Source organism: Elephas maximus, chromosome 11, assembly GCF_024166365.1.
Source record: "Elephas maximus indicus isolate mEleMax1 chromosome 11, mEleMax1 primary haplotype, whole genome shotgun sequence".
Taxonomy (NCBI): domain Eukaryota; kingdom Metazoa; phylum Chordata; class Mammalia; order Proboscidea; family Elephantidae; genus Elephas; species Elephas maximus.
In genome coordinates this window covers 58469715-58493862 of record NC_064829.1, presented here as the reverse complement: position 1 = coordinate 58493862, position 24148 = coordinate 58469715, and the positions used below count along the sequence as shown (strand labels likewise).

Below are 24148 nucleotides of genomic sequence, written 5' to 3'. Positions count from 1 at the left end.
TCAAGCATAAAGTTAAATATGCTGGCCAGAAATTTTTAAATACATCCTGAAATTGAGTTCCAATTATATTTTGGATTCTTTATGCAGGTATTTTTTCCTCCACTGACATGCATGGTTGGTGGCCTTTCATATGACCAAAACAATGAAACAGTGTCCCTGGCATGTTGTCCAAAACTTTAATCCATGTGATGTTCCTTGAAACAGGGGCCCTTTGTAGACAAATCTGTTTTGGAAGTCCTGTGTTCTGTATCTCCTCTAGGAAAGTCACAAAGTGCTTAGCATATTGAACCTTGACATATTGAGGCTCTCGATAGTGCTATGTTCAAAGCATGTGATTTGAAATTGTTAGCCCAGTATTTCCATGAAGAAGGATTTCAGGGCCAAGTAAGCTTGGAAACACTAACATATTGAATCTGTGTTCTCCAGACTTTAGAGGGTGCTGCTACACAGGCGAGGAGCTCTGGTGGTATAAATGCTTAAGCACTTGGCTGCTAATCGAAAGCTTGAGGATTCAAACCCACCCAGCAGCTCCGTGGGAGAAAGACCTGGTGATCTGCTCCCATAAAGATTACAATCAAGAAAAACCTATGGGGTGGTCCTAGTCTGTCACATGGAGTCGCTATGAGTAGAAATCAGCTCAACGTGCCTAGCAATGACAACACTATAGAGGTATTGAGTCAGATGCGTCATACCAGTAACTTGGTGTTGTGGGTTCAAATCCTGGCTCCTGCTTTGCTTGCTGACACCGATCAGAACCCCCTCCCATCTTTGCCATAGGTGTCATCGTGAAAATGGGAAGGTTGCTCTTAGTTTCCCCAGATGACAGGGAGGATATGTTGGTTAAAGAAGGTGGGTAGAGAGCACCCTAGATCAGGGAGTAACAGTGTGTTACTCGCCTGTCTTCCAGAGGCAGGAGCTGGAGTCGGAGAACAAGAAGCTGAAGAATGACCTGAATGAGCTGAGGAAAGCTGTTGCCGACCAAGCCATACAGAACAACTCCACCCACAGCTCCCCGGACAGCTACAGCCTCCTGCTGAACCAGCTGAAGCTGGCCAATGAGGAGCTTGAGGTTCGCAAGGAAGAGGTGCTCATCCTCAGGGCCCAGATCATGAGCGCTGACCAGCACCGACTGGCTGGAAAGAGCACGGTAACAAGATGGCAATGACTAGTGGGGATATTAGTGGGTGACGCTGGGTAATACGGTTAATGTTTTTACCAATAAGGGTCTTAAACCTGAAAGAGCAGAGTCTTTTGCTCTGGGATCCCCTCTGAAGGCAGAGCAAGGAACTTTCTGTTCTCTTAGCATGACCTTTCATGGAAGATTTAGCTGGAAGTTTCTAGAATCTTCTGAAGTTACTCAATATGAGCATGTTCAAAAGGAACAAGGCACAAAATTAGATAGGTAACCTCAAGGAGAAACAAGTCATGGGCTGAACAGCCCTCCTGGCCTTGTTTTTTCTACCTCATGCCTTGCCCCTTGCTGTTTGCTCTGTTTCTGGGGTGGAAAGCCTGTCTTCTTTCTCAGTCCTCCCAGTGTGGCAAGTTTAGCTTAGCATTTGTTCCTAATGTTCTCACCTTCTGGGACAGGTTGTGGGGTGGAAAGGAGAGGATGTAGGCTACCTGGGCCACTTCTGGGCATGGGCCCTGGGAGGGCAGCATTGGGCTGGGATAATTAGGCAATAATGAGTGTGGAGGATTCAAAGCTGAGCCCAATTTCAATTGTGTCCTCTGAACTTGGGGCATTTTCTCCCCCCAAGGACGATGTCCCCTTCATTGACCCCCTAACGCTTCTCAGGTCCTGTCCTCCACAGCCAGGCCTTGTTGTTCTATGTCTCCTCCAGTGTGACATTTTAAAGTCACATTCCTGCCTGGGTTTAACAAAACTTGTCTGAGATCTTCCTGGGATCTTTATACTGTAAAAACCAAACCAAAGCCATTGCCATTGAATTGATTCCAACGCAGCAACCCTCTAGGACAGAGTAAAACTGCCCCTTGGGATTTCCAAGGAGCAGCAAGTGGATTCCAACTGCCAGCCTTTTGGTTAGCAGCTGTAGCACTTAATCCCTGTGCCACCAGGGCTCCATATGTATATAAAATCATTTTGTGCAACTGTGTGTATAACCAGTTATTTTTTAATCTGGGCCACCTAGGAGCCGAACATTAATGCCAGAACAAGTTGGCCCAACAGTGAAAAGCACGTGGACCAGGAAGATGCCATCGAGGCCTACCATGGGGTCTGCCAGACAAACAGGTAGGTCGCACCTCTCAGTAAACTATACCTGGAGGGTGGTGAAGGTAATGTGTTACCACCTGTTCCCTCAGGCCCTGACCGTGTGCTCAGTATGAGGGTACTACTATTATAGGAGATACAAGAGGAGGAGCCGACGCAACTAGTCCCAGGCCCTTGGGAAGCTTACTGTTAGCTTCGACAAGACTCCAGTGACACACTCGAAGCATCTAGAACCCAGATCCACTGAAAAGTTTTAGGAGAGGGGAGCTCCTCTGGGAGGGAAAGAGTGGCTGAACTGGCTTTTCTCATTGAGAGGGAAGCCTATGCCAGCTGTTTTCTGAGGTGCCGTCTTCACTCAGCCCAGCTGGTAGGTGTTAGTTACCAAATGGTGGGTGCCATCCCCTATCTAGGGCCATTTAAAAGAGACAGAACCCAAGCTAGTCTCTGTGGAGGTTGGATGGGAGAATAATCAACTAGCTGCTTCTTGGAAACCCTACGGGGCCACTATGAGTTGGAATCAACTCGATGGCAATGGGTTTGACCAAAATGAGAGGTCCCTGAATATTAGGCAACTAGCCACCTCTGGTACCTCCTCAAGGATGAGTTAACCAAGAGTTAAGGCTAAAGAGAGTCTGAGGGAGGCAGGGGGCCAGGGATATAGGACAGAACAGAGCCAGCCCCCCATGGTGGTACAACAGTGGGGTTGAGAATGTGGCCTCGGGAGTCCATTCACTTACTATATATGTGGCCTGGGCACATTCCATAACCACTTGGCACCCCAGCCTCCTCATCTGTGAAGTGAGGACAGTCATAGCCACGTATCTCATGGGTTATTGAGAAAATGAATTGAGCTTGAAGTGAACAGCACTTGCATGTGATGAGCATGCAGTGTTAGTAGTATTATTGCCATTGTTATTCCCGTTGCCTGTGGGCACCTGTAAAAAACAGAGCCAGCTGTTTCCCCAGGGCTACCTTTCTGTCTTAACGTCAACTAATTTGTTGAACTGTCAGTCACTAAGTATTTGTTCAAAATTGCTGAAAACTGCAGGCATTTCCAGAAAACTGTCAGTAGGTGGCGCTGTGAGCACACCCTTGTCGGCAAGGCCTTCCCAGAGTCACTGGAAACTTCAGAGCCCCAATCCAGCCTCTCTTTCTGCAGATGAGGAAACCAATGCCCAGAGAGCTGGGCTTCACAGTCATTCAGCTGTTCTGTCCCTGAGCCAAGGTTATACTCAGGAGGCAGATTATCCAATTAGCAAGATAAGTGCAGGCTTACTTGTGTTTACTTCCTAATCTGTAGTGAGCAATTCCACATGGGTTTCACTCTGACGTGGTATGCTTATTGGGTAATCTGCCCCTACGTCTACCTCACTACAGAGATCATCAGAAGGTGAAGGTATCTTAGCAGGTTCCCAGGAGGAAACTAAACTTATTCCCAGAGAGATGAGGTGCTTTTCCCAAAAGGAGGGAGAGAAGAACGTGAACATGAATCTCCCAGTGCTAAAACAAGAATCAAGACGTAGTTATCTGGAATTATCTTGGACAAGATAAGAAACGAGATGGGTAAGAAAAAAAGAGCAGACGTGATATTAAAAATAAAAAGAGAAGCGGCTGGGTGCCTGGTCCTGACAGGCGAGTGTGCGTGTCTCCAGCACCATACCACTGCTGTTGGTCCCCTTTTATTTGTCCAGACGTTGTCAGGGATCCAGTCCCGAGAACAGGTTTTCCCAGGGACTGCTTGATACCCTAGATTTGTCTTCCTTTACAGCAATAATAATGATGGGGATAAAGTAAAAATAGCTTTTATTATGTCTTAAAAGAATTCCGTTCCCAGCCAGCCCTGTGCACAAAGGGAACTAATAGCTTGTGACACCGAGTTACTTACGTACAGGAAGGATCCGCTGCCTGGGGAGGGAGGGAAGCCTGAAGAGCCTGTCCTGGGGCCTGCCCACCCCGTGCGGTGAGGCAGAGTGACAGTCAGGGTTTGTAGCTCTTCCAGTTTGGCTTCTGCCTCAGCTTTGAAGAAATCTTAAAATGGCAGGGAAGGGTGATGCCGACTGCGATCCTTGGATCCTGGCTGGCCGGGGCATCCCCTTCTAGGGAGGGTTGTCCTCAGGGGCCAGGGTGCTTTATAGATCTTTTTTTTTCCCCAGTTGTCATCGAGTCGTCTCCTATTCATTGTGGTCCCATGTGTGTCAGAGTAGAACTGTGCTCCATAGGGTTTTTCAGTGGCTGACTTTTTAGAAGTAGATCACCAGGCCTTTCTTCCAAGGTGCCTCTGGGTGGCCTCAAACTGCCAACCTTTCAATCAGCAGCTGAGCATGTTAACTGTTTGCACTATCCAGAAGCTCTGCTTTACATATAAGGAGTTGCTTTTTCCTTTCCTAGTTTTCCTGAAATGGAGGTTTTTCTAGGTTAAATATCAGTGGTATGTATGTGTGTGTGATTTGGGGAGGAGGAGTGGGACCCTTTAAAACTTTGATGAAATCTATTCTTTCCCTGGAAAAACTTAAATTTATACATCGAATTTTGCTTAGATATTTGGGATGCCCCAAAACAGCCCCTCTAAGAGTCCACAGACCCCAAGTTAAGAACATTCGCTTGCTAACTTTCATAGTTTATAGAGTTCTGTTTTGATCTTCCCAACTGCGTATTTCCATTGTTTTTAAATTTGGCCAGAGAAGCCTGCTGGCCATAGATAGCTACAGGAATACATATATAGCACTTCTGGTTTTGAGACACTGTCTCATTTTTACATCTTGGGAGCTAAGAGAAACCCATTTTAAGTGTGGGAAAACTAAGGTAAGGCAAAGGCTTATCCCTGCCACCAAAGACAGGCTGCTGAAAAGGGCTGGGTGTTCCGAGTCTACCCTTGGCTTCAGGGCTGCCACCTCTGCGCATTCCACCTTGACTGCCCATCAGAGGGGGCAGTGGGAGGGCAGTCCTCCGAGCCTTCAGTCCAGAACCATGTCTGTCAGGGATGTTATCTGGGAGAGCGTGGGGAGGGGGTTAGGAGAACAGGCTGCTGCACTCAGACTGGCCTCACCTCAGGGCAAGAATGTGGCCAGAGCTCAGGTCTGGACCCAAGAGCAGTGTTCCCTTGGCCACTGGCCACTTCCTTCCAAGCTTGTCGAGTCTGTAGATCTCCAGAGTGAGATGATGGTGCATCACTGGCCTTTTCATCGAATCCCAGGAAACCTCTGTGCAGCCTCTCTCCAACAGGAGGCCCTCAGCATAAAGGGTAGCTGTATTTTTGCCACCTGGGCTTAAACAGGTACACCTGGGGTCATGACCCCCCCCCACCCAACACCCATACACACACACAATGGGCCTAACCAGAACAGCAGAGACCTAGTTTAACAAGGCAGGGATGTGTGTAGCCTCTTAAGGCTTGCCTGGAGTTTTATGGCTCATTTGGGCTTGAGGCTCAGCTGCTGCAGGGTGGGCAATTGGGTACAAAGTCCAGGTGTGAACTAAAGAGATAAAAGTACCTGTGGAACACCCAGTGGTCTTTTTAGAAACCAGGAACAGTCCCCAAGCTGGCAGGAGCTTTGTCTGCTCCCATTGTCCACAGGGAGACAAGTCCTTCCACCACCACAGAGAGATGGTTGTTGGATTTGTTTTTTCAAGATCTCCACAGAAAAGCCAAAAATGAAACCCATTGCCAGCGAGTCTATTCCAACTCATAGCAACCCTATAAGACAGAGTAGAACTGCCCTATAGTGTTTCCAATGCTGTAATCTTTACAGAAGCAGACTGCTACATCTTTCTTCTTCGGAGTGGCTGGCTGGTGGGTTTGAACTGCCGACCTTTTGGTGAGCAGCTGAGCCCTTAACCACTGCATTACCAGGGCTCCTTAATAGACATCAGGCACTTAAATTTTTTTTAGATAAATTCCTGAGTTGAGTTGTTTGGATTTTTCCTTCTTATAACACCAGGTGGCTCTCCCTCCCTTTGCCTAACGTGGTATAAGTGGAGGAACTGGAAAAATCTCTTCAGTGTATGTACAGGCTTTATTTCATTTGGGAACAAAGGGCTAGACCTGGGGTGGGTTGGTTTTTTTTTTTTTTAACTTTACTGGGTAACTGATTTCCTGAGCACTGTAGGGTGACTGGCTGCACGGTTCCCTGCTTTTACCTTGTCCAAATGCCTGGTGTGTTGCAAATTAAGAGTTCTGTATTTCCCTCTGAAGCTGATGGCATGGAGATTAATTCCTCATTGTGTATCTCAGCAGTTCGCATAGGCCGCCATCTGCACTCAGGGGAACTACAGGAACACTCTAACAGGGAGAGCCAGTGTGAAGCAGGGAGAGATCATTAGTCCACGGTCAGGAGACCACATTCCAGCCCAGTGTCAATGTCGAGCAGGTAATCTCCATCTCAGACTCTCTTGTCTGAGTGCAGAAAATCAGACAGGTGGAGTAAAAGGGTCCCTGTGTCCCCTTTCAGCTCTGACTTCCTCTGCTTCTGGGCTGTACCCAGGAGCTACTGCAGCTGGGCCAGAATCCCTTCCTCTCCTTTGGGTTGAAGTACTTATTACTAAAACACCCTAAACCAAAAAAAAAAAAAAAAACCATTGCCATCGAGTCATTTCCAACTCATAGCGACCTTACAGGTCAGAGTGGAACTGCCCCATAGGTTTCCAAGGAGCAGATGGTAGATTAGAACTGCCGAGCTTTTGGTTAGCAGCTGAGCTCTTAACCACTGTGCCACCAGGGCTCTAGTTAAAATGTAATACCGGAGAAGAGAAAGGTGCAAAGTATCAGCTCCCCCTTAACACAGCCCAGGTCACTTTTGACCTTGCTGGGACAAAGGCACCTAAGTGCTAACCACAGGAGGAGCCAGGGAAAAATTCTACCAAAGGCAGTGTCTGGGGAGGCCAGGCCTGAGTGAGGGCTCTGGACACCGTGGGCAGTGTGAGAGCACCAGGCATTTGAGGGGAAGGAATCCTAAACAGGCGGGGTCCCCAGGATAAACTTATTGGCAGTAACGCCCCTCACTGTCCAGCTGGAGGGAGAGCGAGTAGACAGCAGGAGGTGGGCCCAGGAACAGAAGCCTTAGAGTAGCACCCAGAAGTATGTTGTCTCCTCTGCTGTCTCCTCCTCCTCCTCTTCAAACTGTTCAGCGAAGGACCTGGTGTTGAGGTGACCAGTATTGTCCAGAAAGTAGCCCATATGAGTACTGTAGGGCCCAAGGACCTTATGCCCAAGGGCTGAGCTAGAAGGCCAGGGCCCAGGTGGTTGCACCCTCTGAGCCACACAAAACCTGACAGCAGCTGACCATGGCCAGAAACTCTTCAGGATGGATTGTTCTCCACCTGGAGTTAGGAAGGGGGCGCAGGTCCTTATGTCAGGGAATGTGGGGTGTGCATACAGGTCCTGCTTCACGTTCCTGCCAGGAAAGCTGGAGTCCAACCTGCAAGTATAGGTTCCCCAGTAATGGGCATGTTAGGTGCAGAGGGAGAGCAGAATCCCAGCGGGGACAGCAGGGCCCTGGTACAGCTACAGCCCTGCCAGGCCGTCTACCATCTGTTCCCACTGGGTGCTCTGTCCCATCTTGTGCACCCAGAGCTGTGTGTGGAGGAGCAGGTATGTGGCTGTAGAAACAACATATGCACCTGAACCCCAGGAGCTGCTATTGTTGGCAGCAGGCAGACACCTGGCAGCTTAGAGATGGCAGAAGACTGCTGCCTTCCCAAGCTACCAGGAGTGATGCTGCCCAGTCTTGAGGTCAAGGGGTGGAATCATTCGGTTCTCACCCTGCTCATCACACAGCTTTCATTAGCTAATTCTCTGTGCAAGACTCTGCAGTGGCGGCTGGAGCTGAGGTTGGTTAGTACTTTCAGTGCCCTTCATAAATGATTCTTTCTGAGTGTCTCTGCTCAAAGGGACATACGGCCTGGTGAGTTCAGAGGACATTTGTGCTTCTGCCCGGCCCAGGCCGTGTCCTTGCTGCTGTCCAGAGTGTCCAGAACAGATCAGTCTGTCTTTGGCAGCATATTTTCCCTCCTGTGATTATGAGTAAGACCCATGTGAGACCTCGTGTACCCGTACCCGAGGCAGTAACTGGAGACTGGAGGGGAGGGGAGATGGCATTGGCAGGCACCCACCAGCATCGGTAACGGCAGAGCAGGAGGGGGAAGTGGGACATGGTGAACCTTTCCCTGTTTAATTTCCAAACCTTGGCAGAATTGCCTCACCTTTGCGGGGCGGGGGGGGGGGGGGGGGTGGTGAGGGTTCGGCCTGCCTGTCTCTTTCCTCTACACTGGATTCCCTATTTTTCTGTCCTTTATTTCTAGCAAGACTGAGGATTGGGGATATTTGAATGAAGATGGAGAGCTCGGCTTAGCCTACCAAGGCCTAAAGCAAGTTGCCAGGTCAAATGTATTCTTTTCTTCCTGTTTCTGCTTTGTCTGTTTTGCCTGCTCATGTCTACGCTTAATTGTCTTTCAGATCAAGTGGGTGTAAGCAGGGGGCCCAGTTTCATATGGGGTGCTGGCAGCACCCTGCCCTTCCGGTGGCCCAGCTGCCCCTCTGTGTCCAGGCTGTGTGGGAGAGGATGCTTGTGGGGGTCTTGCCAGCTTAACTGGACCTTAGAAATTACCTAGTCCAGCTCACTCATTATGTAGGTGAGCAGATAGACAAGAGGGAGTAAACGTGGCAGCAGGCATGCAGCTACTTAGAAGGCTGAGAAGGAAAACGTAGTTCCAAGAACTCCTCGTTCCGTGTTTCTCCCGCTCTACCTGGGGCCTCCTGGGTCTATGTTGGCCTCCCAGCTTTGTAGGATCGGCCAAGAACACCAGCTTTGATTTGTGCTGTCAGCCATGCTCCAAACTCCAGGCTTCCTGGGAACCTACCCTTCGGCACATGTGCGAGTCCCTGTCTCAGTGACTCCTTAGAGCTCATAGCAGCTCACAAGCCCCGTCCTACATGCTGTCCCCATGTCACCCTATCTGATCCTCACAGCAACCTCGTGGTGTGAGGACACTGAAGCTTGGAAGCTATATGGAACTTGCTAATCAGAAGATCCAAATTTGAGCCTGGTTGCATTTGATGCCAGAGCCTGAGCCTTTAACCCACTGGCCTTCAGCGGTGAGTGGGGTAGACAGTTTGGCAGGAGAGATTAGACATGCACAGAAGTAACATGCCATGTGTCTGTTGCCAGCACGTGGTTTTTAGGGGCTGTGACAGAGCCTCATTCATTTGAGCCTTCCAACAGTAGATGGGGGTGATGGTTATCAGGCTTGTTCCCAGAAGAGGGAACGGGGGCCGGAGAGGCGGAGGGAGTGCAGTGCCCCAGCCTCACTCAGTCCGGTGGCGACTGAGCTGGATGGAAGCCCAGTGACCTCACGCTTGTCCTTGGCCTTTCATGCAACCTCTCCGATCCTGCCTGCTAGTAGTGTGTTGGGGGCCCTGTCATAGTAACAAGAGTATCCCTTCTTGGAAAGAGAATATCAAGGTCCCCTGATTCACAAGGCATCACGTCTTGGTGGTCAGACCACAGGCTCAGGAGCATTTCTCTGGGTTCAAATGCTGGCCCCGCCACCAGCAAGCAAGGTGACATCTGTGTTTCAGTTTCCTCGTTGGTAAAACACGGATCATGATAGGACCTGCCCCGTAGTGTCATTATAAGGAATAAGGCTAATGCAGGTAAAATGTGTTTCATGCGTCTGGCACATAGGAAGCACTGAATAAACATTAGCTGATAACTTCTGTTCTCATAATGGTTATTATTCAACAAGATCAGATTCGTTTCCCACCCCAAAATTTGTTTTATCAGAGGAGGACCCTGTGTGTGAAACCAAGTGATTCCTCTTGGTTCTCTATCCGCAGATTGAATTAGTGGTTAGTGAATAAGTAAATGAATTAGTTAAAGAAAGCACAGCCTATGCGTCAGGAGACCTGGCTTCTAGAACCAGTTCTGCCACTGGCTGTACCTTCAAACCTCTGTTGACCTTAGTCTTCTCACCTGTAAGGTGAGGTAGCTAGCCTGGTGATCAGGCTGGGAATCTTGTACTGTTTGCACAGAATACTGGGCTGAGTCACCGTGTGTTCCCAACAACAGTCTACCTGGAGAATGAGAAAGATGTGAGCAGTGAACTAACAGCACAAATCAGGAAAGGAACTGTTAGGGCAGCATACCTAGACCCCAAGTATTCATCCTCAGTCTCCTGTCAAATTTATAACTTAATTGTTGTTGCTTTTAGTATATCGTGGCTAGTATCAGATGTTATCTAAATTTTGTATGCCATTTAAATGCTGATTTAATCACCAAGTTATTTTCCACAGTCTTTGCATTATTAGCACCTTTCTACCCATGGTGAATGGATGAACTGGTCAGTCATTCCTTCAGTCGTTTATTCATTCTCTCTGCTATTTTGTTGAGAAGTCACCAGGCCAAACATTGCAGCCCATTCTGCTATAGAGCTGACTGAGCTATGACAAACGTGGTTGCTTCCATCTGAGAGTTTACAGTGTAAACTTTCCTCTGCTCCCTCCTGTCTTGTGGATGGTTATTGTCTTCCAAGCCAGCCAAACTGTAAAAACATGGTGCCTCTCCACCTCCCCGACTCTGGGGCTCTGATAGCTGTCTCCGAAAGCTGTCTCCTGGGTTCCTACCTCTACCTAGCTCTGGTCACAATCTTTATCTGCATCCCAGGTTCCATGTGGACCGTGTCAAGAAGTTCTTGACAATACCATTCATTCAGCTCCCTTTCATATGAAGTTAACTGCACTTGGATCAAAGAGTTTATTCAAGTAACAAACTCTAAGAAGATGGCACCATACTCATACCAGTATTTAAATTCCTGAAGATGAGGCTGCTTCTGAGTCTTCACTAACTTCTTGCCTTCTATTTTGATGGACCAGGTGCTCTTCCGGCATTACCCAGTTAAGTGGCACCCTCTGGTCTCAGGCTTCTCCCCAGCTTTCCCCTGATCTTGTCTAGGTCTCTCTGTTTCTCATCATGACACCAGCAGATTGTAAACCTTCCATAGATCATCCACAAATAGCCTTAGTTTCTGTTTGGGCTGGAGTAGGTGGGGGAAGTGAGGGTAGTAGGCGCAAAGACCAATTTTAAAATCCCAAACCTATTGCCATTGATTGTATTTCAGTTCATAGTGAAGCTAAATTCTGCCTTTCTAAAATTTGAGGGGATACTGTTGTAGAGAAAATATGCAAATAACATAATTAGCTGAGTCTACCGGTGTTTTGTCTTAACAAGAAGATTCTTGTGGGCTTTAGGGCAGTGGTGGATGCTTTTACTTAAAAAGATGTTATAGGAAATTTATTTCTGTTGATGACACTTTGACATGAAGACAGTCTCTCAATCCCAACCTACAGACTATGCTCACAGAACAAGGAACGAGAATGAGGTTGGTCAAGGAGAAGGGCTAAGACCAGGGTACCATGCTTGACCTTGGCTTGCCTCATTGAGAGGGGGGCAGGTTGGCCTGCTTGCCTGACTACCCTAGGGTGTCTGTGTCCCCATTGCATCCCTCCCCTACTGGGACTGCAATCCTGCTCCTGTGAGCTTGGCCATTCCTCTGCTGTGTCTCCACCTGTGGCCCTGATTCAGGGACATTGATCCGAGCAGCAAGGTCACTTCCCCTCCTTTCCCTGCCCAGGTTGCTGGAGGCACAGCTACAGGCCCAGAGCCGAGAGCATGAGGAGGAGGTGGAGAGCCTCAAGGCCCAGGTGGAGGCCGTGAAGGAAGAGATGGACAAGCAGCAGCAGACCTTCTGCCAGACGCTGCTCCTCTCCCCAGAGGCCCAGGTGGAGTTTGGCATCCAGCAGGAGATATCCCGGCTGACCAGTGAGAATCTGGTGAGTAGCCATGCCTCACAGATCAGCTCTGGGAAGTCACTTTCTAGAAGCAAATGGGACCAGGGATGGCTTGTAGGCAAGTGGGGAAGATAAAATTCTAGAAATACCCCAGTCGGCAAAGGTTTGTTAGAGCTACTTCAATTATTTATTGCTATATAACAAAACTTAGTGGCTTAAAACAACAACCACAATGGTGTGGATCAGGAATTCTGCCGAGCCAGTAGGGGCAGCTTGTCTAAGCTCCATGCGGTGTTGACTGGGCATATTAACTGGGGCTGGAGGGTCCAACACAGCCTCTCTCCCGAGTCTGGCACCTTGGTTCTCCTCCTCCATGCAGTCTGAGCCTCTTCACATGCTCTCAGCATCCATTAGTCCACCCTGAGGTTCTTTACTTGGCAGCTGGCTTCCAAGAGGATGAAAGCAGGAACTGTAAGGTGTCTTAAAGCCGAGTCCCAGAGCTACACAGCGTCACTTTGGCTACATGCATTAGTCAGAAATCACATAGCTAAACCAGATGTGGGGGGATAGGCTCCACCTCTTGATAGGGGGAGCAACATCATGTGTAGGGGCGGGAGGAGTTGCAGATGGCCATCCTTGTAGACAGTGATGCCAGAGAAATGAAAGAGAGAAGAGTCTGTTATCAAAAAGCTTACAGGTTGGTAGGGGAAGTAAGACTCGTCAGAAGAAAGATGTTTTTAAAAACATAATTCTACTTGGGATTAATAGTAAGCATTATGGAAACAGAGAGAATTGTAGGGGAGGCTTTTGGGAGAAGGGGAGGCTTAAGCTGAGACAGGAGACCCGAGGGGATGGAAACCATGTAGGTGGGTGGAGAGGAGATGGAAGGAGGAGAGTGTGGATATAGGTACCAGACAGGAGTGAGGGGAGCAGAGAGCAGGGGTGCTACCAGAGGGCCAGGTGCCCTCTGGAGTTGGGTGTGCCTGTGGGGCTGCAGCAGGAAGTGCCCCGAGCCTGACCAGTGTGGTAGCCATCTCCCCTTTATAACCAGGTGACCCCGAGCTTGGAAGGCTGGTTCATTCAATCCCAAAGGGAGAAGTGGAACCCTGGACCTCCAGCTCCACGAATAGGACTTATATACAAATAATCCTCACTCCCCTCGCTCCCTCTGTCTGAGTGTCACCGTTTGTCACTCTGTATTGCTCCAACCGTCTGACACCGTCACTCTGTTGGTCTCACACACACATAGACAAGTGGCTCCACAGAAAGAAAAGACACCAGTTGCTGCTGAGCCAGTTCCGACTCGTGGCGACCCCACGTGTGTCAGGGTAGAGCTGTGCTCCAGAGGGTTTTCAGTGACTGATTTTTCGGAAGTAGGGCACTAGGCCTTTCTTTCAAGATGCCTGTGGGTGGTCTCAAACTTTAACCTTTTGGTTAGCAGCAAAGTACATTAGCCATTTTTACCACCCAGGGACTCCTTATCTAATTCCAAGAAATCAGCTGTTGAAAACCCTGCAGAGCAGAGTTCTGCTCTGACACATATGGGGTCACCGTGAGTTGGAATTGACTTGGTGGCAACTGATTTTTACAGACAGAAACATGCAGATTAGGTTGCTGGGCTGGCTTCTTCCAGGTGAGGAGGCAGTGTGGGAAGCACATTTGTCAGCCCGTGCTCCCTGGAGGGGTAATTGACTAAGTGGAGTGCTGGGTGACCACCTGACAAGGAAGGCTGTTCACCATGGAGGGTTCTGAATCAACTCACAAGGACAGGGCTTCAAAAGCCACAGCTGGGGAGAGTCAGTGAATAGAAAAAGGTGGGCACCCCCCCCTTGAGAGACCACTGGGGCAAAGGAAGACAGGTACCGTGGGCCCCTCAGCTGGAGGAATGGCTCTGAGGCATGAGGGTGAAGAATAGGAGGGGGCCCCAACTTGCAGCATAATGGAGGCTCGTTCCAGAGCACCCTGGCTGCCCAAGCAGAGACTGAGACCCATGGGCAGAAGCCAGGTGAGTCTGTCTTAGTCATCTAGTGCTGTTGTAACAGAAATACAAGTGGATGGCTTTAACAAACAGAAGCTTATTCTCTCACAGTATAGTAGGCTAGAAGTCTGAATACAGGGTGCCAGCTCCAGGGGAAGGTCCTTGTCATCAATCTTTCCCTGGTCTAAGAGCTGCTCAGCACAGGGTCCGCAGGTCCAAAGGACACACTCCACTCCTGACTCTTCTTGCTTGGTGGTAATGAAGTTGCTCCTCCCTGCTCAGTTCTCTCTTTTGTATCTCATAAGAAATTGACTCAGGATACAACCTAATCCTGTAGATTGAGTCCTGCCTCATTAACATAACTGCCTCTAATTCTGCCTCATTAATATCATAGAAGTTATGATTTACAACACATAGGATAATCACATCAGATCACAGAATGGTGGACAACCAAACAGTACTGGGAAACATGGTCTAGCCAAGTTGACACACATTTTTGCGGGGCACAATTCTATCCATAACAGGGTCCTCAGGGCTGTTCATGTTTCTTATTCACCACCCGGCAAGCACTGGTGCCTGCTGTGTGCTGACCATGAAGCACTGACCCCCAAGAGGGAAAAAGAGGTGTGTGCAGAACATGCAGAATGCCTCAGAGGTCAGGTTTACAGGAATGCAGAGGCATCGCTTCCAGGTGGAGTGATCAGGGAGGCCATTGATATTCTCATAGGGCTGTATGGAAGGAAGATATGATGGTCTTTCCTGGCAGCAACTTGAAAAGGTCAGAGGTGTCTCTCCAGGCATGCTTCTCTCAGTTTCCAGATTCATCATGGGTCAAGCTCATTCTTTTCTAATCCATTTGTATTTTTACCCTCTACAACTCTGGGCCTCACCAGTTCCACCAGGTCACCACCTGCTGTCGTCGATACTGTGTTCTCTTTCATCTGTCCTAAATCTGCCCATGTCAAGCTTTATAGAAGTGGTTCCCAAACTTGGTTGCACCTTAGAATCCCCTAGGGAAAACAAAGTTGCTGTTGACCAACTCCAACTCATGGCAACCCCACATGTATCAGAGTAGAACTGTGCTCCATGGAGTTTTCAGTGGCCGACTTTTTGGAAGTAGATCACCAGTCCTTTCTTCCAAGACATCTTTGGGTGGACTCGAACCTCCAACCTTTTGGTTAGCAACCAAGCACATTAACCATTTGTAACACCTGGGGAATCCTGAATTCAGTAGGGGCATTTTAAAACTCCCAGTACCCAGGTTGCATACAATACCAATTAAATGGAAATCCCTGGGGGTAGAGCCAGGCATCCGTAGTTTTTAAAGATCTCCAGGTGATTGATTTCAAAGTGCAACAATGTTTGGGAACCACCGCCTTACACAGCTCTCCTTAATGCTTTAAAAATGAGGTGTTTACTGGGGCAGGGACTGGAAGGTAGGAGGGAACAGGACAGCTGGTAATAGGGAAACCAGGGTTGAGAAGGGAGAGTGTTGACATGTCATGGGGTTGTTAACCAGTGTCATACAACAATGTGTTTACCGTTTGATGAAAAACTAGTCTGTTCTGTAAACCTTCATCTAAAGTTTGATAAATGTGGTATTCAGGGATGTGAGAGGGATGTAGGCTTAAAGGGCCGGCTAACAAGGTATAGGGGTTCAGCTGTGTAAAACCATGTTCACGGTCATGTGTCAGAAGTCCCCCCTTTGCCGGAGTGGTCCAGGTGAAGTATTATATTTCCTGGCCATTTTTCTGGAACATGGCTGAGGTGTCTGAGCCCTCCTTGAAGACAACTGACAATAGGATCTGAGGCCCTGCTTCTAGATTAAGCGTTCCTTGTTGGAGCAGCTGGTGCATTGTTAGCTGCAGATAGGTGTTGCAGCATCTATCGTCTGGTCTCCCAGGGCAAAGTGAAAGTTTTCCATATGGTGGAAAAGACACAAAGCATGTCTTTGGGTTTGGTGATGTGTGGAGGAGCATGGGGACCGGATGGGAGTTGCAGAATCGGGATTCCTGTCCTGCCTCAGTCTGGAGCAATACCCCAAAGAATCCATCGGAAGTTTCTCAAGATGCCTAGGTCCTTTGTAGGGACTGGCCCCTAGCTTAGAGTCTCCTTGCAGGTCCGTGATGCAGGTATGGCTGTGTTCTGCCTCTCCTGTCATTCAGGCTGGGTTTCAGGTAGTTCTCAATCTGAGAACCTTATTTTAAAATGTGTTCTTTTTGGTCCTTGGTGACATCTCTCTAGGTTTGACGTGTGCAATGGCCATAGCACTGGGCTTTTGGCTGACTTTTGTCTGAAGGTCAACCTTAAAATTGTCACCCAAGATGTTTTCTGAAGTTCCAAGAGGGAGCATTCACCTCTTCTGCATCACCGTTGGCTCACAGCCTCGGCTGTAATGGGCGGGGCAGGGGCCCCTTTTCTCCTCCTCTCTGTGTCTCGGGCCACAGAGGATCATGCTCCCCAGCTGGAGCCAGGTAGCACGGTAACACTAATGACAGCAAAGCCCCCCCACCCCGCCGCCCAGGAGCTTGCTCTTCTAGGTCCCAGTGGGCTGTTTTGCTTCCAGTGGCAGCAGTTGCTAGGGATTGGGCAGCAACAGCCACTGTCCTGTTTTGCCTCTGAGCCCCAGGTAGCCTCACTGTCCTACTGGCTGGTCCTGCCAAGTACCACCCCCTTCTTTCTTTCACCCTCACCTGCCTATTCCTTCTAGGGGTGCTGGCTACCCCACCCCAGGACACCCAGGCTGAGAGTGTCTCCTGGGGAGTTGGCATGGCAAACAAGGAGGCGTAACTTGGGGAGCCTGTGGATCCAATGGGGTACCAGGAAGCCTGAGCCGAGAGGAGTTTGCCCTGCCTTTGTGGAGAATGAACTCTGACTCATGCCCAGCTCCCTGCAGCTGTCTTGGTTCCGGATCACTGAGCCCAGTGCTTCCGAGATGGCTGCCTAAAGGGCCATTCAGGGCCATGTCCACCCTGCACAAGGATTCAACCCGGCGCCACCCAGGGCTGGGCTTCCGGCTGTTCTCATGCTGCTTGCTCTGCTTTCAGGACCTTAAAGAACTGGTGGAAAAGCTGGAAAAGAATGAGAGGAAGCTCAAGAAGCAGCTGAAGATCTACATGAAGAAAGTCCAGGACCTAGAAGGTAGGATGAGTGAGTACATGTGTGAAGCAGAGGTGACTCTGCCATCCCTCAGGGAAGCCAGGCATCTGCCCCTTCCTGGAAACTTTTTCCACTGCACTGATTTCCTGGTAGCAATGCCAAGTCCAGCCATGTAATAGAACAGTTCATTCCCTAAGAGTTTAAACATTCTCTGTTTGCCAGATCTGGATGAAGACACTTGAATTAGCAGGTGTTTGGCTAGTTGGAGCCCTAGTAGTGCAGTGGTTAAGAGATCAGGCTGCTAACCAAAAGGTCAGCAGTTCAAATCCACCAGCTACCCCTTGGAAACCCTAGGGGGCAGTTCTACTCATTATGAGTCAGAATTGACTTGATGGCAGTGAGTTTTTGGGGGAGGGGGAGGGGTTGGGTACTTACTCTGAGCAAGGCTGTGCAGAGCCAAGGGACAGGGAACCAGAAAGGTGACCCTGTGGCACCTGCCCTCACAGGGTTAAAATCAGGAGGCAAGACTTTCTGGTGTGAAAGAACGCCATGTAACCAGTTTAAACAACGAAAAAATAGTTGCTGTTGAGTCAGTTCCTCCTCACGGAGAAGCCATCTGTGTCAGAGTAGAACTGTGCTCTGTAGGGTTTTCAGTGGCTTGTTTTTTGGAAGTAGATCACCAGGCCTTTCTTCTGAGGGCACCCCTGAGTGGGCTTGAATTGCCAGCCTTTCAGTTAGCAGCTGAGCACATTAACCATTTGCAACACCTGGGGTGTCCTTGCTATATATTCCGAGGAGTGGGATTTCTGGGTTGTATGGTAGTTCTATTTCTAACTGTTTAAGATAACGCCAGATAGATTTCCAAAGTGGTTGTACCATTTTACATTCCCACCAGCAGTGTATAAGAGTTCCAATCTCTCCGCAGCCTCTCCAACATTTATTATTTTGTGTTTTCTGGATTAATGCCAGCCTTGTTGGAGTGAGATGGAATCTCATCGTAGTTTTAATTTGCATTTCTCTAATGGCTAATGATCGAGAGCATTTTCTCATGTATCTGTTGGCTGCCTGAATATCTTCTTTAGTGAAGTGTGTGTTCATATCCTTTGCCCACTTCTTGATTGGGTTGTTTGTCTTTTCGTGGTTGAGTTTTGACAGAATCATGTAGATTTTAGAAATCAGGCACTGGTCTGAGATGTCATAGCTGAAAATTCTTTCCCAGTCTGTAGGTGGTCTTTTTACTCTTTTGGTGACGTCTTTAGATGAGCATAGATGTTTGATTTTTAGGAGCTCCCAGTTATTGGGTTTCTCTTCATCATTTTTGGTAATGTTTTGTATTCTGTTTATGCCTTGTATTAGGGCTCCTAGGGTTGTCCCTATTTTTTCTTCCATGGTCTTTATTGTTTTAGTCTTTATGTTTAGGTCTTTGATCCACTTGGAGTTAGTTTTTGTGCATGGTGTGAGGTATGGGTCCTGTTTCATTCTTTTGCAAATGGATATCCAGTTATGCCAGCACCGTTTGTTCAAAAGACTATCTTTTCCCCAATTAACTGACACTGGGCCTTTGTCAAATATCAGCTGCTCATACGTGGATGGATTTATATCTGGGTTCTCAATTCTGTTCCATTGGTCTATGTGCCTGTTGTTGTACCAGTACCAGGCTGTTTTGACTACTGTGGCTGTATAATAGGTTCTGAAATCACGTAGAGTGAGGCCTCCCACTTTCTTCTTCTTTTTCAGTATTGCTTTGCTTATCCGGGGCTTCTTTCCCTTCCATATGAAATTGGTGATTTGTTTTTCTATCCCCTTAAAATATGACATTGGAATTTGGATCGGAAGTGCGTTATATGTATAGATGGCTTTTGGTAGAATAGACATTGTTACTATGTTAAGTCTTCCTATCCATGAGCAAGGTATGTTTTTCCACTTAAGTGTGTCCTTTTTAATTTCTTGTAGTAGAGCTTTGTAGTTTTCTTTGTATAGGTCTTTTACATCCTTGGTAAGATTTATTCCTAAGTATTTTATCTTCTTGGGGGCTACTGTGAATGGTATTGATTTGGTTATTTCCTCTTCGGTGTTCTTTTTGTTGATGTAGAGGAATCCAAGTAATTTTTGTATGTTTATTTTATAACCTGAGACTCTGCCAAACTCTTCTATGAGTTTCAGTAGTTTTCTGGAGGATTCCTTAGGGTTTTCCATGTATACGATCATGTCATCTGCAAATAGTGATAGCTTTACTTCCTCCTTGCCAATCCGGATACCCTTTATTTCTTTGTCTAGCCTAATTGCCCTGGCTAGGACTTCAAGTAGGATGTTGAATAAGAGCGGTGATAAAGGGCATCCTTGTCTGGTTCCCGTTCTCAAGGGAAATGCTTTCAGGTTCTCTCCATTTAGAGTGATATTGGCTGTTGGCTTTGCATAGATGCCCTTTATTATGTTGAGGAATTTTCCTTCAATTCCTATTTTGGTAAGAGTTTTTATCATAAATGGGTGTTGGACTTTGTCAACTGCCTTTTCTGCATCAATTGATAAGATCATGTGGTTTTTATCTTTTGTTTTATTTATGTGATGGATTACATTAATGGTTTTTCTGATATTAAACCAGCCTTGCATACCTGGTATAAATCCCACTTGATCATGGTGAATTATTTTTTTGATGTGTTGTTGGATTCTATTGGCTAGAATTTTGTTGAGGATTTTTGCATCTATGTTCATGAGGGATATAGGTCTATAACTTTCTTTTTTTGTAATGTCTTTACCTGGTTTTCGTATCAGGGAGATGGTGCTTCATAGAATGAGTTGGGTAGTATTCCGTCATTTTCTATGCTTTGAAATACCTTCAGTAGTAGTGGTGTTAACTCTTCTCTGAAAGTTTGGTAGAACTCTGCAGTGAAGCCGTCCGGGCCAGGGCTTTTTTTTGTTGGGAGTTTTTTGATTACCGTTTCAATCTCTTTTTTTGTTATGGGTCTATTTAGTTCTACTTCTGAATGTGTTAGTTTAGGTAGGTAGTGTTTTTCCAAGAATTCATCCATTTCTTCTAGGTTTTCAAATTTGCTAGAGTACAATTTTTTGTAGTAATCTGAAATGATTCTTTTAATTTCATTTGGTTCTGTTGTGATGTGGTCCTTCTCATTTCTTATTTGGGTTATTTATTTCCTTTCCTGTATTTCTTTAGTCAGTCTAGCCAATGGTTTATCAATTTTGTTAATTTTTTTGAAGAACCAGCTTTTGGCTTTGTTAATTCTTTCAATTGTTTTTCTGTTCTCTAATTCATTTAGTTCAGCTCTAATTTTTATTATTTGTTTTCTTCTGGTGCCTGATGGGTTCTTTTGTTGCTCACTTTCTATTTGTTCAAGTTGTAGGGACAGTTCTCTGCTTTTGGCTCTTTCTTCTTTTTGTATGTGTGCATTTATCGATATAAATTGGCCTCTGAGCACTGCTTTTGCTGTGTCCCAGAGGTTTTGATAGGAAGTATTTTCATTCTTGTTGCTTTCTAAGAATTTCCTTATTCCCTCCTTGATGTCTTGTATAACCCAGTCTTTTTTCCAGAGGGTATTGTTCAGTTTCCAAGTATTTGATTTCTTTTCCCTGATTTTTCTGTTATTAATTTCTAGTTTTATTGCCTTGTGGTCTGAGAAGATGCTTTGTAATATTTCGATGTTTTGGACTCTGCAAAGGTTTGTTTTATGACCTAATATGTGGTCTATTCTAGAGAATGTTCCATGTGCACTAGAAAAAAAAGTATACTTTGCAGCAGTTGGGTGGAGAATTCTGTATAAGTCAATGAGGTCAAGTTGGTTGATTGTTGTAAGTAGGTCTTCCGTGTCTCTATTGAGCTTCTTACTGGATGTCCTGTCCTTCTCTGAAAGTGGTGTGTTGAAGTCTCCTACTATAATTGTGGAGGTGTCTAGCTCACTTTCAAATCTGTTAAAATTTGATTTATGTATCTTGCAGCCCTGTCATTGGGTGCATAAATATTTAATATGGTTATGTCTTCCTGATCAATTGTCCCTTTTATCATTATATAGTGTCCTTCTTTATCCTTTGTGGCGGATTTAAGTCTAAAGTCTATTTTGTCAGAAATTAATATTGCTACTCTTCTTTTCTGCTTATTGTTTGCTTGATATATTTTTTTCCATCCTTTGAGTTTTAGTTTGTTTGTGTCTCTAAGTCTAAGGTGTGTCTCTTGTAGGCAGCATGTAGATGGATCGTGTTTCTTTATCCAGTCCGTGACTCTCTGTCTCTTTATTGGTGCATTTAGTCCATTTACATTCAGCGTAATTATACATAAATAAGTTTTTAGCGTTGTCATTTTGATGCCTTTTCATGTATGTTGTTGGCAATTTCATTTTTCCACATACTTTTTTGTGGTGAGATGTTTTTCTTAGTAAATTGTGAGATCCTCATTTTCATAGTGTTTGACTTTATGTTAGTTGAATCGTTACGTTTTTCTTGGTTTTTATCTTGGGTTATGGAGTTGTTATACCTTTTTGTGGTTACCTTATTATTTACCCCTATTATTCTAAGTAAAAACCTAACTTGTATCGTTTTATATCGCCTTGTATCACTCTCCATCTGGCAGTTCAGTGCCTCCTGTATTTAGTCCCTCTTTTTGATTATTGTGATCTTTTACCTATTGACTTCCATGATTCCCTGTTATGTGTATTATTTTTTTTTTTTTTAATTAATCTTAATATGTTTGTTTTTGTGATTTCCCTATTTGAGTTGATATCAGGACATTCTGTTTTGTGACCTTGTATTGTGCTGGTATCTGATATTATTGGTTTTCTGACCAAACAATATCCTTTAGTAGTTCTTGTAGCTTTGGTTTGGTTTTTGCAAATTCTCTAAACTTGGGTTTATCTGTAAATATCTTAATTTCTCCTTCATATTTCAGAGAGAGTTTTGCTGGATATATGATCCTTGGTTGGCAGTTTTTCTCCTTCAGTGCTCTGTGTATGTCGTCCCGTTGCCTTCTTGACTGCATGGTTTCTGCTGAGTAGTCTGAACTTATTGATTCTCCCTTGAAGGAAACCTTTCTTTTCTCCCTGGCTGCTTTTAAAATTTTCTGTTTATCTTTGGTTTTGGCGAGTTTGATGATAATATGTCTTGGTGTTTTTCTTTTTGGATCAATCTTAAATGGGGTTCGATGAGCATCTTGGATAGATATCCTTTCGTCTTTCATGATGTCAGGGAAGTTTTCTGTCAGCAGATCTTCAACTATTTTCTCTGTGTTTTCTGTCCCCCCACTCTGTTCTGGGACTCCAGTCACCCTCAAGTTATCCTTCTTGATAGAGTCCCACATGATTCTCAGGGTTTCTTCATTTTTTTAAATTCTTTTATCTGATTTTTTTTCAGCTATGTTGGTGTTGATTCCCTGGTCCTCCAGAAGTCCCAGTCTGCATTCTAATTGCTCGAGTCTGCTCCTCTGACTTCCTAGTGCGTTGTCTAATTCTGTGATTTTATTGTTAATCTTTTGGATTTCTACATGCTGTCTCTCTATGGATTCTTGCAACTTATTAATTTTTCCACTATGTTCTTGAATAATCTTTTTGAGTTCTTCAACAATTTTATCAGTGTGTTCCTTGGCTTTTTCTGCAGTTTGCCTTATTTCGTTTGTGATGTCTTGAAGCATTCTGTAAATTAGTTTTTTATATTCTGTATCTGATAATTCCAGGATTGTGTCTTCATTTGGGAAAGATTTTGATTCTTTTGTTTGGGGGGTTGGAGAAGCTGTCATGGTCTGTTTCTTTATGTGGTTTGATATGGACTGCTGTCTCCGAGCCATCACTGGGAAACTAGTTTTTCCAGAAAATCCGCTGACTGGTACGCTGGCTCCAGGCTCTGAAAACAATCGCTGCCTCCCCATATTTGTTCATTCTCTGTCTCTAAATCTGTGTTTGTTGTTCAGGGTTTGTAGATTGTTATGTATGTGATCGATTCACTTGTTTTTCCGAGTCTTTGTTGCAAGAGGGACCCGCGGTAGCGTCCACCTAGTCTGCCATCTCGGCCCCGCCTCCTCTGTGCTTGCTATATAACACAAAGACTCAAATCACGGGATCACTCCTTGGTGATGGGGAGCCACGAGGAGAGCAGTCAGTTCTGTGATTACACTTCCAGTGAGGAGTTGAGCACCGAGAGGCCAGGCAGACATTTAAATTGCTTTTCCAGAAACACCCAGAATACTGTTTCTCTACCATCTGCCTGCTGCAAATCTCATCACATCGCTCCCTGCCCCAGCATCGCACATGCTGCCTCTCTCTGCTTGGAACCCTCTTGTCACCTCCATGCCCTTCCTCATCCTTCCAGCCCTGCTCGAGACCACATCCCCAGGGCTCCATCCTGTCTTACCCTGTCCTAACACCACCAGCCTGTTGGTCACAGCACCAATCACGTGTTCTGTTTGTTTCATCTCTTGCTGTGTCCACCTGTTGCTCTTGACCCCAAGCTCTAGGAGAACAAGAACATCTGTCCTGTTCAACCTCAGTTCCTAGGCCCCTACCTGGCACACGTGCACTTTCTGGCAGGATGTCTCCCTCTGCACCTTGCGCTCAAGCCCCTCCATCTTTGGATTTCATTTTCTGTTACTTGAGTTCTCTTTCTCCTAGTTGCCTGTGCTTCAAGTTTTGCCGCATTTCTCAGTCTTTTTTCCTTTTTAAGTGTGCTTTAGGTGAAAGTTTACAATGCAAATTAGTTTCTCATTCAAAAATTTATGCACAAGTTGTTTTGTGACACTGGTTGCAATCCCTGCAATGTGTGAGTACTCCCCCCTTTCCACCCTGGATTCCCCCTGTCCATTTGTGCAGTTTTCCTGTCCCTTCCTGCCTTCTCAGCTTTGCTTGTGGGCAAGTATTGCCCATTTGGTCTCTTACACTTGATTGATCTAAGGAGCATGTTCCTCACAAGTGTTATTGCTGTTTAATAGGCCTGTCTACTCTTTGGCTTAAGGGTGAACTTCGGGAGTGGCTTCAGTTCTGAGTTAGCAGGGTGTCTGGGGGCCATAGTCTTGAGGGTTCCTTCAGTCTCTGTCAGACCAGTAAGTCTGGTCTTTTTCATGAATTTT

The 24148-nt window shown here is 46.4% G+C and overlaps 1 protein-coding gene across 3 annotated transcripts in view; it reads left to right on the top strand.

The window, feature by feature from the left end:
- The window catches only part of MYO5B (myosin VB), a 535083-nt gene that overhangs the window by 348010 nt on the left and 162925 nt on the right, over window positions 1–24148 (top strand). For all 3 annotated transcript variants that reach the window (XR_007519178.1, XM_049900180.1, XM_049900178.1), the window contains exons 28-31: window positions 908–1147; window positions 2151–2251; window positions 11855–12053; window positions 17037–17130. Coding sequence is in view for 2 of the 3 variants with exons in the window: in XM_049900180.1 (XP_049756137.1) it covers window positions 908–1147; window positions 2151–2251; window positions 11855–12053; window positions 17037–17130 (634 nt within the window). In the remaining variant the exon portion in view is untranslated. The remainder of the gene's footprint in view (window positions 1–907; window positions 1148–2150; window positions 2252–11854; window positions 12054–17036; window positions 17131–24148) is intronic.